This window comes from Hirundo rustica, chromosome 3, assembly GCF_015227805.2.
Source record: "Hirundo rustica isolate bHirRus1 chromosome 3, bHirRus1.pri.v3, whole genome shotgun sequence".
Lineage (NCBI taxonomy): Eukaryota > Metazoa > Chordata > Aves > Passeriformes > Hirundinidae > Hirundo > Hirundo rustica.
Window position 1 is genome coordinate 66,849,307 of NC_053452.1, and position 19,467 is coordinate 66,868,773.

General features: G+C 39.5%; 1 protein-coding gene across 1 annotated transcript in view; it reads left to right on the top strand.

Annotated features, from left to right (window-relative positions):
• Positions 1-14,201, top strand: part of ROS1 (ROS proto-oncogene 1, receptor tyrosine kinase) — a 69,935-nt gene extending 55,734 nt beyond the window's left edge. The window contains exons 43-44 of the mRNA XM_040059212.2: positions 3,629-3,792; positions 14,056-14,201. Coding sequence (XP_039915146.1) covers positions 3,629-3,792; positions 14,056-14,201 — 310 coding nt within the window. The remainder of the gene's footprint in view (positions 1-3,628; positions 3,793-14,055) is intronic.
• Positions 14,202-19,467: the final 5,266 nt, after the last annotated feature.

Consider the following 19,467-nt stretch of genomic DNA (forward strand, 5'->3'; position numbering starts at 1 on the left):
CTTCTTTGCTAGGTCATTAATGGCATGCCGGAATTCTTGACATTCCCGCTTCCTTCCTTGTGGTTTTGAACCTGTATCAGGACATCAGCAGTCAGTAATTGTCTCCTTGGCACTTTGGCTTGCTCATTGTCACTTGACAAAAGAAGCCATCAGTGATAGGAAGAGAGTTCAAAGGCCAAAGTACTTCAGCTGAGAAGTGTTTAGGAATCTGTGGTAGGCTTATACTGCAAGTGCAAGTAGGGCTGGCACAGAAACCTTGGGGTGTAAAATTATGAAGGAAGTGGGTTGTTTGGTTGGTTTTTTTTGGAAAGGGGAGAAATTCTTCCCCTTGCCTCTGCAAGTTGTTACTCCAGGGACTAATCATCCAGAGAAGTGTGGCTAGGTAAAGCTTGGTAATGAATTGAAAAAGGGGCTTGGAGATGTACAAATGAGACACATACATTGAAACATGAATTAGATCTATGAATGTAACTACATTCATAGTCAGAGATCCACATCTGGCACAGCCACCTGGGCATGAGGCTTGCATGCAAGAGAATGCCAAGGTTTGGACTGAACTGAGCTTATTTATCATAGATCCTCAATGGTTGTCAATTACAATCCAGAGAATTCATACAAGAACCAGGATATTTGCAGACTTGAAGCTGCAGTTTCACTGAATGCTTAGTCCTGTGCCAACTTACACAACTGACTTTGATATGAAATTTCAGTTTGGTAACTAAAGCTTTTTGCTATTTGTTTCTGGGAATGTTCCCCTGGAGGGCATAAGAGAGTGAGGGAGAGAAAGGCATTGCATAGAATTCATCAGATGAAATCAGGGGCTCCTCTTAGTGACAAATTTTCTCCTTTTCTAAGAAAATCACACATCAGTTGTATTTCCCATTTCATGTGAGAAAAATGTTGCTAATGCCTGTATCTTCTGTGCACTATAGTGCATTTCAGGAACGTTCACATTCTGCCTCCAATATCAGATGCTGAATATCAGTTCTTTGCTTTCCCAGGCTCTTGAATTCTAACTAGACCCACATAAGCAGCTCTTTGGACATTGTCACTCCAGATAAAACACAGGTGTGAAGTATAGGTGTGTAGGTGTACATCTAGTGTAAAAGTTAGATCTGAAACCTAACATAAGCCTTTAGCTAATGTTGTGTTTGGAACTGTCATTTGTCATTTTTTCCTGACAGGCTTTCTCCATGAAATAGGGAAATCCTCCGGGTTTCTTTCTCATGCTGAAGTGATTCACTATTTGCTAGCCCATGTTTGGCTCCCCAAAAAAATAAGAATATGTTCAATCTGTCACTTATATGTAAACTTGGCATGTTAAGCTGTCTTTCACCCTCTTGACTGGTCTCATGCATTTTTGAGCTAGTGAAAGTTTGCACCATATGACTTAAAACTTAGATGTCACAGAGTGCCTCAAAAGCTAAATGTCATCCCACAAATAGCTGTACATGTAAAACTTACAGATGTATTCTAAGACAGGATGAAAGTTTTTGCCATTAGAAACCTAAAGCCTATCTGATTCAAACAATTAATGAAAAATACTGGTACTGATATTTTAAGCAATCATCAAGTAATTTGATTTTGGAAATAAAAATATAGAATATAATTAAAATGAGAAAATTACAGAACTGAATTGCAGTTTTGGCAGAAGTTAATATTCTTACACCATAGCAAAACTGAATAGCTTTATAAAGCAGACTGTCCAATAAAAAATAGTTATTTAGAAATACAGAGATTGGTCATAGGAAACAAGATTATAATATTCATAATCCACATTTGTAATGTTCCTGTTTCATAAATGAAAAAAGGGTAAATTTAGATTGTATATAAGAAATAATTATTTTGCAATAAGGGTGATGAAACACTGAAAAAGGTTGCCCAGAGAAGTTGTGGATGCTCCATCCCTGGAACTGCTCAAGGCCAGGCTGGGTGGAGCTTTGAGTAACCTGATGTAGTGGAAGATGTCCATGCACGTGGCTGATGATCCTTGAAGGTCTGTTCCAGCCCAAAACATTCTAGGAGTCTATGACTTATGTATCATTTCCTAATTCTTTCTTGGTCAGTGGCTGGCTCTTTCTTCCACAGGGCTCTGATCATGAGAGCCCAAATGTGAACCTGATGCAGCACAGCACCTGAACTCACATTCTTTGCCTGGATATCCAGCCAGGCAACATCCTAACAAGCATTGACCAGAAAGGAGATTGTTTGGCTTCTAGCATCCAAGGTGGGAATTCAACGTGACAGACACCTTGTTGGCAGCAGAAGGAAAACCAGTTATTTAACCTTATTTTGCATCCTATTCAGTACTTTTCCTTCTATATTTCCAGTGTCGTCAATAACCAGTACACCTGGAAGTAAGCAGATGAAACGATTCAGTGTTAGGAAGCCACTACGACTTTTTAGATTCTTAAAATGTATTTTCAAAATTTCATGGAATCCTTTTGAAAAAAACCAGAATTACTCTGTTCAACTTGAAAACCACAAGAATCCAAGTTGATGAAAAGTGGTTTTGAAACAATTTTTCTACTCATATTCTCACTTGACATTAATATTTTAATGAAAAATATAATTGAAAAATCAGAAGTGAAGCAATTCCTCCCAGCTGTCACTAAGGGCTTTTTAAGTTGTGGTGAAGGGCAGCAGTCATCTTTTTAAGATGGACAAGCAAGGATCTGAGCAAGCCAATTCATTTCACATAACGGATTAACGCCTGGTATCACATAGCAGCAGGTCAGGGAAGATGTTTGTTAGGGGAGGTTTTGAACTTAAGTCTTAGAGGTAAATGCTCCACATTCCAGATGCAGCTTCCTGAATCAGCCTTTCACTGGCTGCTCTCTGGTTTTGAGACTCTAAGGCCTCTTTCCACTCCCTACACTTAGCATGTCCAGGTGTTGTCTGTGTTTTGGTTTTCAGCCTGTCTCTCCCTGGCTTTTGTAGGATTTGGTTTTGTGTAGCATAAACTCACCTTCAGCAAAGAATAAAAACCAACCCTATCATTTAGACAAACAGGAGGTAAATTTTCCACTAAATGGTAGCAATGCTGTTGTACAAGGTAGGCTGGAATACCTGCACCCAGAGGAAATTTATACAATTTTTGCCTTTGGAAAACTTACTCGTATTTGTTTTGATCTGGAGGTAGAAGTCAAAATTAACTCTCCCTGTGCTGGAAGGTTTGCCTTGAACTTCTCCTGAATATGAGCTTGAGTTGAAGGAGGATTAAATAAGTTGAAAACTTCAGGTTAATTTCTGATTTTACACTTCCCTTTTTTTAATTTTTTTTTTTTTTTCTGTTAGAGAATCTCCTTCTTCTTTGCTTTCTTAGAAAGTATTCCTGACTTCTTCAGTGAGAGTAGATGTTCATGACAAATGTGTCTTTTCACAAAATGTTATATCTGCTTCCAATCTCAAAAATATCCATCTTGAAGAATTAAAATGTTTCACAGTAATTATTCCCAACTTTAATTTGATCTTTAATTTGTTTTTCATTGCCTCAGCAGCTGGTGATAATCTTTGTACCACACAGAAAGTCTTCAGGCCAAACTAGCTTCTCAGATGTTCAGTGGTAAGTGTTGAGCTGAATGATTCTATTACCATTTTTGCTTGCATTTAAATTTTTTTTTTCCAGATGTGATTTAATGACAAGGTGCTGGTCCCAAGAACCTCACAACAGACCTACTTTCTCTTATATTCATGACAAACTGCAAGAGATAAGACACTCTCCACTGTCCTTCATACACTGCCTTGAAGACAAAGAGGCATCAACTGGAGTCATCAATGAAGCTTTTGAAGGTGAGTCTGGGCCAGCACCCGCTATTCTTGTGGCCTCCTCCCTGTGTAAGCAAAGTGCTTTTCATTGCATTTGTCACTGCTTCAAATTCTGTTAAATGGAAACAACAAAGATTTACCTCTATCATGCTGAACTTGTAAAGATTCAATATGTGCCTGCTAGGTACAAGGAATTAAATAAAGGATGTGTAAGATTACCAAGCAAAAAAGAGGCCCAAACAAGGTTGTAATTAAGCAAAATTGGATGCCACAGAGACATCCAATTTTACACCTAAATTCTTCGTAGTTCACAACCTTCTTCCGCTAAAATCGATGCCTAAATTCCTTGCAGAGCCAGGAGAGCCTTGGTAGGCTTCTGTGTGGAAATCTCTCCCAATTTCAAAGACATCTGCACCCTCAGCGTGAGCTAAACATGGCCATTAGGCATTTCTTCTAGGAGTACTGATTCAGCAGCCACCTGAAAGTGAGGCATAATTTAGGCACCCTAGCATGGTAACATTTATCCAAGCCCAAACCCTGATGGATTTTGGTTTTGCCTATTCTCTGCTCACTGTGAATGAATAAACTAAGTTAGGTGTTAGGGAAGACATACTTAGGATATGGGACACAACAAAGCTCAATTATATAAGAACATAATTAAGGTTGTGAAGACAGGAATTAAGAAAAGAGGTAATGCTAAATGTGAAGTTGCCTGTGCAACTGGGAATGTAGGTCATCTAAGTATGGAAATGAACATCCTGTCTGGGCCAGAATGGCAATCTATTCACATCCTGCAGTAACTCCTGACTAAATATTGAGAAAAAGTGAACAATATTAGTAAACAATGTGATCTGAACTCCACAAAAAGAAAGTTTTTATCAGTTGAAATATTTTACTTTTTTTTCACAGATCAAAATTTTTTTTTTTTCATTTAATCTGTTTGCATGCTATGGTTTTATAATGAAAAATATTGAATGGTAAAAGAACTACTTTACATTCTAGAAAAACCAAACCTGAGTGTTTCTAAAATATCTAAAGGCTTAGTTTTGGTGGGGATTTTTTGTGGGACTCCACCCCCCACCCTCCCCCCCCCAAATTTTTGCTGAACTAGGAACTCACCCTGATTCACAAACAGGTTTGATACTCCAGTACTTCATGTTTTCCTATAAATATCTTAATCCACCCCAGGAATTACACAGTACTCAATCACACAACTGCATAGACATTTTTATTCAGCATACTATCTATATTCAATTAATTGGCATTGTCCAATTGCCACTTAATTTGATGTTTTGCTGATCTTTGTCATTTGGTGAAGCTTTACAAATGTCAGCTTACTTCCATTGTGGTTTCTCTGTATGTCAAATCCAGTCTGTTCATTGTACCCAATCAGGGATAAGGTGGGAGTGGAACAGAGTTGGATTACATTCCAGTGTGGGAGAATGGGCGGGGAAAAGGGTCAGGGACAAACCTCGGGATGATACATTTTCCAGGGGAACGGGGGAATACAGGAGAAACCATTACAAAACCCAGTATGAAAATGAAATACAATATAAACCCAAATAATACACAACAACAATTCATGGCATGTTTACATTACAAGACTAAAAGCTTTATAAAGACATGAAGGAACCAGGACAGATAATCTATCATTCATGCTGTTTTACACAGCTGATTTTGCACCCTTATGCTACAATAAAAAACAATATCCATATAGTGTAATTCTTCAATTTCTTTAAGGGTATCTTAGCTCTCAATAATGACATTCAGGAAAGAGACACTTGGTCTGGCACAAGTGTAAGCCTGGCATTAGTTCAGGAAAGGACTACAGCCAGGACTACAGGACTACTAATTAGGCACTATGCCCAAGCTAATAGGCCTTATATTTTGGATGGACTTTATCTCACCTAAACGCAGCTGTCTTCAGGCGAGCAATCTCATCTAGGATACTCTTCCAGGTAGCTCTGTACTCAGAAGCAGAAAGTGACAGCTCCTGGTTTTTGGACATATATCATAGCAGGAAAGGGGTCACCTTTTTCCTTACTCTTCACTGAGGGTGGCTGGCATCCAGGTGACTTGCCATATTTAATTTGGTTCACACAGAATCACAGGGTGGGTGAAACTGGAAAGGACTGCTGGAAGTCACCCAGTCCAACATCCCTGCTCACGGAGGGTCCCCTCAAATGCATTACTCAGGATAGTGTCCAAAATACATCTCAGCTATAGTATCTCAGACCAGATATTTAATTTTCAGATGGCTACAGGAGCACAATGTCCACTGGGTACAGGGCTGTACTGATTCAATTGCTGGCACCCACTCCTGAGCTAGTTTGGTTTCCTAGTTTAGAAATCTATCTCTTCTCTGTGTTCCCTAGCTCCACAGGCAACAGATATATGAAGTCTCATGGACTGAAGAAGTTCTTGTAGCATTACATCAATATCTGTCAAAATCTTTAGCAGAGCTGAAATTTCTAGAGAAACCTACCTTTCTTCTGCTTGGAGTTGGGGGAAGGGGCTGGAATATTGGTTACTGTGTTTGAGGTGGGGCCGGCCTGCCACAGATGTAACTTGAAGGAGTTTTAGTTTCAGTGCAAGTCTCTGCTTAGCATGTGTCAGATAAGCCTGATTTTTTCTTCAGATGTTAACTTGCAAATAATTACTTTCACTGGGATGATAAATACTTGTTCTTAATGTAAGAAGCATTATTTTGCCAAAATTTCAGGTTCTGCCACACAGCAGAGGTCACAGAGAAAAAGCCATTGTTTTATTTATTTGCCAGGACCAAAAGTTGTATTTTTGGAAATTACCAAATTGCAAAGGAAAACATGGATTGAGACTTCCATGGAAAGTGTCAGTTTAAAGGATAAAAATTTGAAAAAAACCAGTTTAGTGCATAAAATACGGTAATATAATGGACTTTAAGGGTGGTCTTAATAATATCAGTACTCCATAATGCATGTTCTAGTCAGAGAATCTGTTGACAGCAGTCACTTTCAAAATCATACTCCATTAAACCTGTTTATAACTTAGTTGGTAAGATCTAGTCCACTGTGGTAAACAGGGCAATTCAGTGCAGACAGAGCTTTGGCCCTCAGAGCTTCTACTTGGCACTCTCTCTTCCTGAGCCTTGGACCTTTCCCTACCAGCTGCCATGTTCCCTCTTCCGCTTCCCCCTGTTCTTTCCTTTCCGTAGGTTCTGCCCAACTGCTGTTACCACAGACCCATTGCTGGATCTGCACTGGGAGGAGAAGTCAAAGCAACTGTTTTCATGATTTCATTCAATGTTTTCATGCTTCAGTTCTCAAAAGTCCTTCTTAACTTCTCCTCAGGTTCATTTGGTGATTCTCATATAGGAAATACCCATCAGGAAAGAGAGTAGCTTGAATTTTATTAATCTACATCTTCCACTTATACGTGTTTCAGAGCACTAAAGACTTGACTAGCTCTTTACATGTCTCCACAATGCACATACATATTTTCCTGTACATTTATAGTTCACCTGTAGGTTATATCCCTCTTTCCCCATGCACAGTCTTAATAAACCCATTAAAATGTTATGCTGTTTACTTGACTGAAGCCCTAGAGTCCTCTTGATGTCTTAATGTTGCTGGATCAGGGACACATGCTTGTCAGTTTTCTGTAGCTCTTCAGCTTTGAATTAATTCGACTGCTTTTCTGCCTGCAATGTAAATTTCATGCAGTGGAATTCAGTGAGATGTGGGCTCCAGAAGTGAGATTGATTTGAGCAAGAAAAGGCCATTCAGGTTCTACTTGAGTTTTCAGACTAAAATATATGCTCCACTATGACCCTGTCAAAAACAGTTTGGGGCATGGAATGTGTCTCAGCCTGTAAGTTGCAACACATTGTATAATAAGTTAGTGATTTTTAAAATTTGTATTCCTTTCTAGCTGGGACTAAGTGAAGTATTTCTTGTGTTCGTAGTAGTAGTAGTAGAAAGAGGGCAGCCGGAACAAATAATCCAAAAGTCTGTTCCATGATGGATTGTCCTCGACAACAATTTCCAAAAGTGTTATACGGTCATTGGCCTTTTTACGTAATGAAACTCCAGTCATGAGCCTCCAGCCAAGAAATGCTTGCTCTCACCAGGTGACCTAGTTTCAAAAGGAAGAGACAAATGTCAAGCAAAGTGAAATTACATGCCTCGAAATAGCTAAGATACTTAGCCTTACAGGGAATCATACATCTTCCAAATTCTGTTGAGTCTTACCTACCCATGGGTAGCCACACTTCTAGCAGGCCCATACGAGTTGTTGGTGATTTCATAGGTGGGAGAGCTGAAGTACATTAGATTTTCTCAATAACCTTAATGCCAGTGCAGTATGACACAGAGATGGCAAATATGGATAAACCAATACAGTCTGTAGTGGACAGCATGCTAACAGGATAACACATGGGGATGGCTAAAGGGGCACATGCTGTGTTATTGTCAGAGTTACCCTTCTAAAGCAGGAGTAAAGTGTCAATAAAAGCACCTGAGCAATACCAGCACCTCCTGACACTGCTGCACTGGAAGGGAGCAAAGCAAACTCAGGACCAGGGTCTACCAGTTTAGAGTTTTTCCTTCTTGTTCTGACAGGCTTTCCCAAGACACGGATTGTGGGCTTAAAGTAGCAGTAACAACATTTATTTGAGTGAAGGCAGTACTATCTAGCAGGAGGACTGAGACACCAGTGGATTTTGAATTCAATGAGGATTTACTGAACACAGGGCCTGTCACCAGAGTTCCCATTCATTGCTGATAGTCTGTTCTTCCCCCAGTTCCAAGAAGTGCAGCATGTTAGAGGGACAGCACTGCATTGCTGTAAAAATAACTGGACCATCTATTTTCAGGCATCAGTTTTTACATTTGCTCATATAAGACAGCACTATAGCTTTTCAGGTCCTGTGAGTGCTTCTTTACAGATGGAAACACCTGTTTGATTTGGCAAACACTTTTCCTGACATCAGACAACTGGGCATTAAGCAGCTGGAGCGACTTCTTGCCTTTATGACCTAGAAGGACTATTCTTATCAGGGCTGCTCCTCACAGTGCCTTTTGGACCTATATGGAAAAGATGTCTAATTGCTCAGAAAAAGAGGCTCCTCTGGCAAGAGAAAATGCCAGGCAGTTGGAGAAAATCCAGGATAAAAGACTAAAGACTGAAAGGAAACATACTTGGTCCATGATTTTTAAATTCCTAAACTGGAGATATTGCTTGAAAAATGTGGGAAGATACAAAAGTTAGAATTTAGGAATGTTTCTTTTTTTCGTTTTTCTTTCAGCAGTTCAGGTACTTACTAAAACTGTCATTTGTATTTTTTTAAAAATCTCTGTGCCAAATGTTGCACTGAGAGGACTTGATATTAAAGCTAGTATCAGCAATTTCAATCCTCACTTATGTGTTTGCACTCTGTACTGGCTGAGTATCTGTTTTCTGTTCCCCATGTAAGAGTCATCAGTTTATTTTCCTAAACCCTACTGCCTTTTAAAAACTACTCCACACAACTCTCTGAAGGTAAAGTAATCACTTGGGCAAATGGAAGCTACTCTAAAGCAGATGTGTTGATAAGAGATGTTTTTAGAACCTTGTATCTAGTCTCCTTTGTATTTTCCTGAAATTTAGTAATCCTCTTCCTCACTCAGCTTAGTGAGTGGCTGACCCAAAGCCTGCAGAGGTCAGAGAAAAGGCTGCTTCCAAAGAAGAGTGAGTGAGTTCTTAAAACTTGCTGCAAGAAAAGGGGAACTTGGTGGTGGTGTCACTTCTTATTTGTACTCCAGACAAAGGGTGTTTGATTCCAGAGAGTGCACATGAGCCATATGATGCTGCAAGTGAAGTCACACCAATACTTTGCTGTAGACAGAGGGAAAAAATCAGATGGTATAAGACTGTAACAGCTGACATTTGTGTAGAGAGATGTGGATAGATACAGGCAACTAAAACATAAAACCTGCCCTTACAGTTGGTGTCTAAGGTGTTTGACAGTCAGTAAAGACTTGCAGACATATTCAGGGGATGTTAATGTGTAAAGGCAAGGATGTGGATTATGCATCTCCACAAAGCGATTCATTCCTCCTTTCTCTGTTGACTGTAAAGACAGCCTAGGCAAGGAGCTTAAATTGGACATGTAAGACCTGTGTGGTTAAAACTTGGTAAAATGAATCCTGTTTTGTGACCTGGAGAAAGGGAGTGCTTTCCTATTTGTTTAGCCTTACTGCATTTCAGCAAATGTGGAACTAGGATGCTTTTTGTGCATTTATATTATAAATATTAATAAACTAGGTAAGAAACAGGTTTATATCTATAATTGTTAGGACAGTAACTCTTGCACACAGAGGTTTCAGTACACAGTTCTCTAAAAAATATATTAAAATAAAAAGAAAGGCACTACTTCAAGCAGATTAGCGCAGGGGAAATGTAGGGTGAAGAAAATTCTCACTTTTAGCACTTTTAGTGTCAGACAGAATAGCAAAGCTCAGTGAGTCACCCTCAAACCATGCACGTTCATTATGCTTCATTAGGCAGGAAACACAGATATATCTCCACTGATACATAATACAGAGTGGAGTATTAGAACGGATATATATTTGTTCTATTTATATTCTTACTGGCTATGTGCAGAAACTGAAACACAGCCGCTCCAGCTCCAGGTGGCCATCAGGTATCAGAAAAATATTCTCTACACAGGAGCTGTCTCCTTGAGCTAACAATGTAGCTGAGGTAAAGGACTCAAGGTTCACTAGCCACCTTTTTCACCCTTAACAAAGATATGTCATCAAGTATTTCTCTCGAGTGTGTTCGCTGTGGGGGTGTATCTTTCATCCATGCCAGTAGGTCTTGTTTACTGCCACATACACTGTGCAGCAGTGACAAAGGAAGGAGTATGTACGAGAAAAAGAGGAGGGTATCACTGAGAAAGAGCAAATATGGTTGGACTTCTAAATACCTTACCATACTGGAGGTGCTAAGCATCATATGGGATTATGTCACCCGGAATTAGTAACGTCTCAGGCTGGCTCCTTAGCTGGTGTAAATTGGTGGCACCCCACAGGTTTCAATGGAACTTCATTAATTTATGCTAGCTGGGGGTCTGGCCCTGAAATAGCTGTAATATAAGACTAGCATCTCTAGATCAGTTTATTCAGTCTCAACCAATCAGCTTTTCTACTGACATTCTTTCTCTCCTTAAATGTTGTCACCTTCTTGAATTTAAACACCAAAACCCCCTCATCTGCTTATCAAGACATCACAAAAATTTGCACCCTTCCAGGCAGGACTTCAAAACATGTTGTGAGCCCCCAGAGTTTACCAAGCAGGCAAGGAAAGGCACTCTGTGATCGTGAGGCAAGATCCATGGCCCGGCTTGGTGCTGTGGCTGCCCTGCCGCAGGAAGCAGCCGACGAGATGCTGGGATCGGGAAGGGGAAAGCACAGATTTTATCGGGTCAGGGCTGGTCTTCTCAGAGGAGGCTAAGCAAGCAAACCCTATTCCTCATTAGTATGAGTCAGGCAATCATTGTTCCTTGTGTCAATTAATGTGGGGCTCTAGAGTAAGCTTCTGCCTCTCCCCGGAGAGAGGTGTAATTAATTTACCTGCAGTTTGGCTCAGATGTGCTTTGCACACAAGTTTGAAGCACAAGCTTTAAGCTTTAAGCACAGCTCTACTAGGAAAAATGTCCAGCAAGGTCAAAGCCACATTCATTTAGGACCTGAGACACGTGTCTGTGCAAGTACAGTGCTGCGCTTTGAACTTGCCGTTTTGGCTATCGGAAGCAGTCTGCCTGGGAGAGCAGAGAGCTCAGTGGGATCCTGCTTCTCAGTGGGGCACAAAGAAGGCTCAGCCTGTACAAAGCTCTGGACTGACAGAGCAAGCCTGCCTCATGCCCTGAGGTAGGTTGTTTAAAGCAAACGTGGGTAACTCTACACTGTGCAGCAGTTCAAAATGTAGACAACCCCTCAGAATTTAAGTCTGTGGAGCTAACTCTCCAGCATGACTTCAGATTTCATAAAGGTGCTCCTTGGACGTCTCCTCTTGGGGTGTTTTGTTGACTCAGCCCAGCTCTGCTTGTGAAATCTGAGGGGATCACATCACATGGTTTATCCTGCATTTACTCACGTATAACCCAGCATGACTGTACATCAATCAACTAATTTTAGCAATGTTAAAACTGAAAAGAAAATAATGATATCTCATAAATATACTGACCTCCTTCTCCACTCCAATTTCTCTCTATCTTCCGTCAATTTCTTAACGTTTTTTGGGAGGGCCTTCTAAAGATTATTCATAATTCTCAGAATTGACTTACGTCTTCCCAGGGTGCCAGTGGTGCTTCTAGTCCTCACATTTCGGGGGGAATTTCACAACACATCATGAAATTTTTCTTCACTCATTCATTTTTAATATTTTCTGTCTCCATCCTTTCTTCTGCTCCAACTAAATGAGCAAAAATAATTTGCTTGCTTTGCTGACTTACATAACAGTCGAACATTGGACTATACAACTTGAGATCTTTGTGTAGATTTGCCTTGTACAGCAGAACGGCGCTAAACTTTCATCAGTGCTGAACACTGCACTAAGAGGTGACTCAACAGTGAAGGAAAAGACACTTACAGTCAAAAATGTCACTGTGAAAGTGGCAATGTATCTTACATATGTCATGTCATAGGAGAAAGGTCATCAATATTATATTATTCCTCCATCATTAGATATGGTAAGAATATTCTGCAAAAATAATATTTCTTCCTTATTGCATTCCCACAGCTCAAAAAGTAAACCCAAGGCAAGGTGTTTGATTTTTTAGCTCTTTTTTTCTGTAATGAGAAACACAGTGGTGCATAAGCCGAAAAAGGATTATAAAATTTTATATATTCTGTAGTTCTTCAGACCTGTTGGGGAAAGAATTAGTAATGTATCTATATATCTAGTAAAAATATCTCAGTGACCTCATGCTCACATTTGTGTAAACATCACCTCATCAGTTCCAGATACTTATACAGGAAACAAATCTGAATACTCCTCTAGTGTTCTATACTTAGGCGGGTCAGCCGGCATATGTCTGGTCTGTAAATACCCAGTTTTACTTGGGTCCTTATTTTAAGGTTTCCCTCTTAAGGGTTTGCTGCAAACGTCTTCTTGGCATTTGCCTGTGTGCCTTTTCCAAAGCAACTTGTCCCTGAAAGTTGCCATTAAATTAAACAAAAAAATGACTACAAAGAAGAGGTGAATTGGTTGGTAAAGGCTTAGTTGGAGCTGAATTACTAAATATCGCCGTAATAGCCCTGAACTGACAAAGTGAGTATCAAATGATTTCCCATTGCTGTCAGTCACTGTGGTATGTGACCACAGTTTGCTCTGCATCCCAAATCCCGTCTTGCTAACAGGTTTCTAAAATCAAAATTCTCTTTCAGACTTTTCCTGACAATATTTCCTATGCTAACGGACTCTAGCATGTGGAATAAATTTCCGACTTTATAGCCTGGGGAGATGTGTGATTATAGTGACATAATAAATTGTGTGTTCCCTGGTGGAATAGCACAATACTTGTGATTCTTTTGAACAGATAACCCTGAATGTCACATGCCTAATTTTTCAGTTATGAAGTAAAATAAGGAGCGAATGTGATAAAAGAAGGTACATGTTGCAAAAATAAATGCAAAAAATAGTAGCAGTTATAACTTGGGCATTTAGTTAACAATTTTTATATTTTAAAAAAATTATGTCCCCTCCAATAGATTTCAAGCAACTATGTATATATGAACTGCATCAAATTAGGGAAAATTGCCAAGTTTAAACTTCTAGAAGGGCAGAATACTAGAGAGACAGAAGTCTAGACTAGTCCTCTAGAGAGACAGCATATAATGATTTTGTAGATAGAAAACTGCCAATGTTACAGGACTCCTTAGTAGTATTATTAGTAGGATTACTACAAAGGTTCACATTAAAATCACTTTAGCTTTATGCTTCTTTATGAGGAAAAGAAACAAGTCATGTATTCATGACAGTATTGCTGCCCCTGGAGGTAAGAACACTGATAAGCAACCTTCCCCAAGTGATTTGCTTAAGGTTCTGGTCCACACAGAACATAGCAGAAAATAAATTTGAATCATCATTCTTATGAGGTCACTAGACCAACTTTCTCCAACAGTTGTCTGATTTTGTTTGTTTTCTACATGTATATTACTGGGATGTTGTATTTCTTTAATTTCCTTTTTTTAATTTTTTTTTTCCCTGTTATTTTTCAAAATATTTTTCCTTTTTTTTTTTTTTTTTCTTTTTCTTTTAATGCAGATAATGATATCTCATGTGCAGATTCAGACAGCATTCTTTCAGCCACACTAATGGAAACAAGGAATCAAGAGGGCTTAAATTATTTGGTACTAGTCAAAGAAGGCAACCCAGATGAAGAATGCATCAATTCTGCTGAAATTAGTTAAGTCTGGTTAAAAGAGTGAAAAAGAGAAAAAACTCTTCAAAGAAGACATAAGCCAAGGAAAATATTCTGCATGTCATCATACTCACAGAAGTGACTGAAAAAAAACCCCAACCCAACTCTTCAATAAAACTATCAGAAAACATAATAAGGTCCAGAATGGTGTGTATCAGGATAAGACAGTGATTACATAAGCTTTGATTTCCTACATTTTATGGTTTGGGTGCTTGACAGGAGATAGTTTAAAGCAAAAAAACTCCCATGTATCAGACAGTAAGGGATTTTACTGTTGTGTTGATTAAGTTTATGCAATCATATATGCCTCAGGCACAAGACAGCCCTTCCAAAAAGGGAGTACTGGTACATTGCTTCAAAGAACAGAACAGCTCATTCATGAATCAAACCAAACAGTTGAAGTCTAGATTCACTGTACACAAACATGATTTTGCTAATTGAAAAACCAATATAAATACCACGCTCCAGAAAGCAGTTGAATAATGGTGATCAGGTTGTCCAATGCTGCGGGTGGTCCGTTTCTCCACTTAATTTAAAGAAATGTTTGCTATAGTCTTGCATATTGAGTTGCACAGCAATTGATCTGTGAGTCTGGACAGTCCTGTTTTCTTACATTTCTTCTCCTTTCCTTTTTGAATGTTCATCATCCTCATTTATTTTTTATCAGACAGAAGGGAGGTACTCGTTCTTGGTGTGTTTGGAGATCAACTCAAAGTATATAATACATTTTTATACAAAGAGTTATTGAATAAAAGACAGCAATTAGCTTTTTCTAACCTTTCGTCATGAGCAGTAGTTAGCAAATTATACAGAGCTATTCACTGACATCTTTCAGGAAGCTAGAAACATGCTATAATTTTATGCAAACATTTGATAGTGGGGCACACTGGAGAGTAGTAAAGGTTCTATCTGATGCCAGAATATATGCATTTTTAAGAAGCAACTCCACTGCAATCAAACTTCAAAAGTTTCTTAAATGGGGATTCAACACTGATGAAAAAAAAATTAGAGACTGAACATTTTATTAGAATGAAATAAAAATTGAGGTATTTTGAATTAGGATTCTTCAGAGTCCCTGAAAAAGCCTTTTCAAGCATTATATAAATACTTTTCTTCATCTACAAATCAGTGTAAAAGACAGATTTGCTAATAAATAGAATTGCAGCTCTTCACTATGCTCACCAGACTGTGAGCAACGGATAAACAAAAAAATACTCTATTATGTTTCCTTCCTCTTCGAGTGCTGCTTGATTGGTTGTACAGCGATTCCTTCCATTTCAGTAAATTAAAAATTACTATCATTTGCTAACCTATGGCATGTGCTGGGCAGAAACCAGGAGGATTCCTGTTCTGTAGCCACCACACCTGAGTGTGTTCTGTGTGCATCGTTTCACTTAAGTCAAGAATACTGCTTGGTCAGCAGGCCACCGACAAAGGTTTTGAACAACAGGACTCCATACGATAGCTTTTTCCTTTAGTAGGAGAAACCTTCAATCCTCTCAAAATTTTGTCAAGACTACACCTTTCGCAGGCCTCGAGAGCACCTGTGATGTGATATCCCAAGTCAATTCAGTTTTGTGTCTAATTTAGGTCTACATTAGAAAAGAGAATCATGGAAGAGCCTAACCAACATGCGTAAACTGGGTTAGTGGGCAAGATGAGCATCAGTGACAGAGGGCAGTCAGGAATAATGCCTTCAGGTCTTGAAGCAGTCACAAATATACGAAGCAGCACAGAGGGAAAAAGGAGCAGTTAATTCTTGTTGTGTTCACATTTTTTTAAGTGTTGCAAGACAAGCCTCATTTTAATGAAAACAGTAGCACAGCATCATGAGAAAAAAGCAAAAAGTTTAATAAATGAATACATAATAACCGCCAATAAATGAAACCTTAGGATATTGACCAGTGATCTATGCTTTTTATATCTGATAGTATGAAAAATGTATTGGACAAGATAAAAAAATAACTTATTGATCCAAATTTGAGGATCCTTGTAGTATTTCCCCACGAGACTAGACAACCGCCAATGGCGAAAGTAACAGAGTCTGCTCTCTGGCTTCTGGTGGGATTTTACAGCTTTTATTCTCAAGTCCTGCCCTGCTTTGGTGGACAGTCCTGACGGCTCGCCAGTTCCAGAGAGCCCTGGCCCCACCCTCACCGTGGCTTTTTCCCCCAGGGGGCAGGGCCCAGAGGCAGGGCCCAGAGGCACCACCCAATAAGGGAGAAGTGGGAGGAAACAGGATTAGGTTACATCTCAGTGTGGGGGATGGGCACTGCTGGGCAAGGACAGATATATAGGAAAAACATTACAAATCCGATGAAATATAAACCAAATTAATGCATTACAACAGATCCTGATTTATAACTTATTGAATTCAGTCGAAGACACAATACCTGCTCTTGCCAGTAATCACATCTGAGTCATGCTCAATGATACAATGTGAGCTCTGAGCATGGCCCTACTCATATACTGGCCAAAACTCCATTGTCCTTCCCTCATTTTCCTGCTTTAGAGAAGTAAGTATGCGAATGAACTATTCCACTGAATTATAAAAAGCTGATTTTGATGCAGGCAAACTTAGCCTCACTTGCATCCATTCATGATTTCACCTGAAGAGAGTTTCTTAATCCCTCATATTTCTGTATCACCCTTCTCCTTACACATCTTCATGGTTTCACCTTCCCTGTCTTATTGAAGTGCTGCTTCCACTTTTCATTCAAACTCTTCTTGATGATTCACATTTTTCTCGGCAACACTTATTCACTATCTGGAGGTCACCTCTTGCTTTACAGCAGACAGGCCTGATGGCAGTTTTCATGCTACTTTTTGACAGAGTAGGGAAGACACACGTATAAGAGGTGATGAAAATGAAAGACCTCTTAAGCGCATTCTCACTTGGGCAGGGAAATGGGTACTACCTGGCCTGTGTTTGCCTCTGTTTTCACCTCCTCCTATCACCGATCAAGAGAAAGAGTCAAGAAAACCTCGAGGTCAAATGTCTTGACTTCCATGGCTACAGATTTTAAGTAAGTATAGATAGATTTAGGGGTCATAATACCATTGAAAGGAAATAGATGATTATCAGAAAGATTATATGTGAGATAAGGGTAGTATAAGGCATATAGACCCAATTTTCAGCTGCTATAAATCAGGTTAGATATGTTAAGCTAAGCTGATGCACAGCAGTATAAAAACTGTCTTCAAGTGTTTAGCTTAAATTTGTTCTGAGACAGGTAGACCTATGCCCAGCCAGTTCCTGGGAAAAAAAGAGGACTCATCTCCCCTCTTCTCCATTTTGTTGCTGAGCATGACATTACATGGCATGGAATATCTCTTTGATTAATATGAGTCACCTGCATGTTTGTGTCCTCTCTCAATGACTTGTGCACCCTCAGTCTATTCATTGGGGAGGGGGCACAGCATGAGAAGCAGAGAAGGCTTTGATTCTGTGCTGGCACTTTTCAGCAATATCTAAAATATTACTGTGTTATCAGTATTGTTTTGGTTGCAAATCTAAAATACAACACAGGATGAGCTGCTGTGAATAAACTCCAACTCAGTACAGTCCCAAAGCTGCTGGGGAGAAGACACATGTACTTCCAGGTCCTGATCAGGAGATGCCCCAGGTGAGTCTCTGGGCCCCAGCCAGTTCCTGTCTCAAGCTCTTCGGTGTTTCTTGATGCCAGCACAAACACTGGGCAACAATGGTGAGCATGCTGCACCCATGATGCCATACACACAACCCACGAGTCCTGGGCTCCCAGACAGCCATGGCTGAACTCCGAGCTGTGCTTGGGTAGACATGGATATATCATGTGTCTGTAGCTGGTTTGTCTAGTCCTTCAACTACAGACTTGACATTCCTATGAATGGGTGAAAAATATTCTACTTCTGCCTGTGGTTAGAATTTCCTACAACCCAACACAAATGCTGTGGTGATTAATTAATATTTGTAAACTATTTTGTAAATGTGAAGGGCCATGGTAGATGTTACTGATTTACTAAGGCAGCATTTTCAGTGGCGTCAGATCTAAGTCTTCTATTTTCAGGTCTACAGCAGTTGGTAGCACCCAGCCATCAGTGCATTTCTGTTTTTCAGGATTGCTTGCAAGAGCTTTTGAGCTGGCACATACTGATGACCAGAGCTATCCAAACCCTGTGTACCTCATGCTTTCTATTTGGGATACATGATCAGGATACTATGAAAGAAAAACCAATGTTTTATGACAAGAGTATTGAGTTTTTATTAGGTCAAAGATAAAATTATGGAAATGTGCATGTAATTGAGAGATATACCAACCTCTAGCAGGATCATTCTCTGATCTCCATGTGCCACAGAGGGAGTGCCCAGTGACATAAGCTGTGGAAATGTGGCTGTCAAGAGCTCTGAACGAAAAATTTATACAGCTTGAAAGGATGATTTGTTGAGATACGAAAGGCAAAAGATGTCTTTGGTTTTATCACAGTAGGCAGAAAAACTCGGTGTGTCAAGATGATTTCTTTGTCTTTTTTTTATATTTAACATTCAGGTTTCATCTTCTCTTGGAGACTTTACTCTCATTCATTCAATGACATCATCATATGATTTGGAAAACTTAAAATGACCACCAGAAAAGCAAAAGGTTGTACAGCTACACTGCTAATGTTTTTTTTTTTTCCTGTTAGTCTTTGTTACCTGCAGAAACTTATAAATAGTGAGGGCAAGAAAGGCAAGGACTAAGTTCACCTCAACCTAACTTATCTGAGAACCTCAAGCCAGGGTCCAGCACTGAGACTAAAGTTGTTGTTCCTCAGCTTTCCTGGTACCCTAGATAACAGAGCCTAGTAACACCCTCTAGATCACAACGTCCTTCAAAATTTGCTTCTCTCACCACTTGTATAAAGGCACAAAGATCCTGACAGCAGAGTCACTGCACCCTTGCTTTCCCCAATGGTTTTCAGCAAAGAAAGTTTTACCATCTATTTGAATTGACTAATGTCTCCAGGTTGTTTCCTCTTTTTAAAAACATTTCTTTGGCATTTGTGGCATGCTGTGATGATTTGAGTCCTCGGATGTGGCTTTACTGAGCATAGCCAGGTGAAATTGATTCTGTGTAATTTGGGTTTAGGATGATGCGTTTTTATGGTAACTGTGATGTCAAGCTTTCTTCTAGAATCAAATTTACCTCTTTCTACACAAAGCTGATATTCATTCAACTAAACCTGAAAAAAGATGTGGCAGGAAAGGATGTCTGTAAAATAGCCCTGGCAGGTGT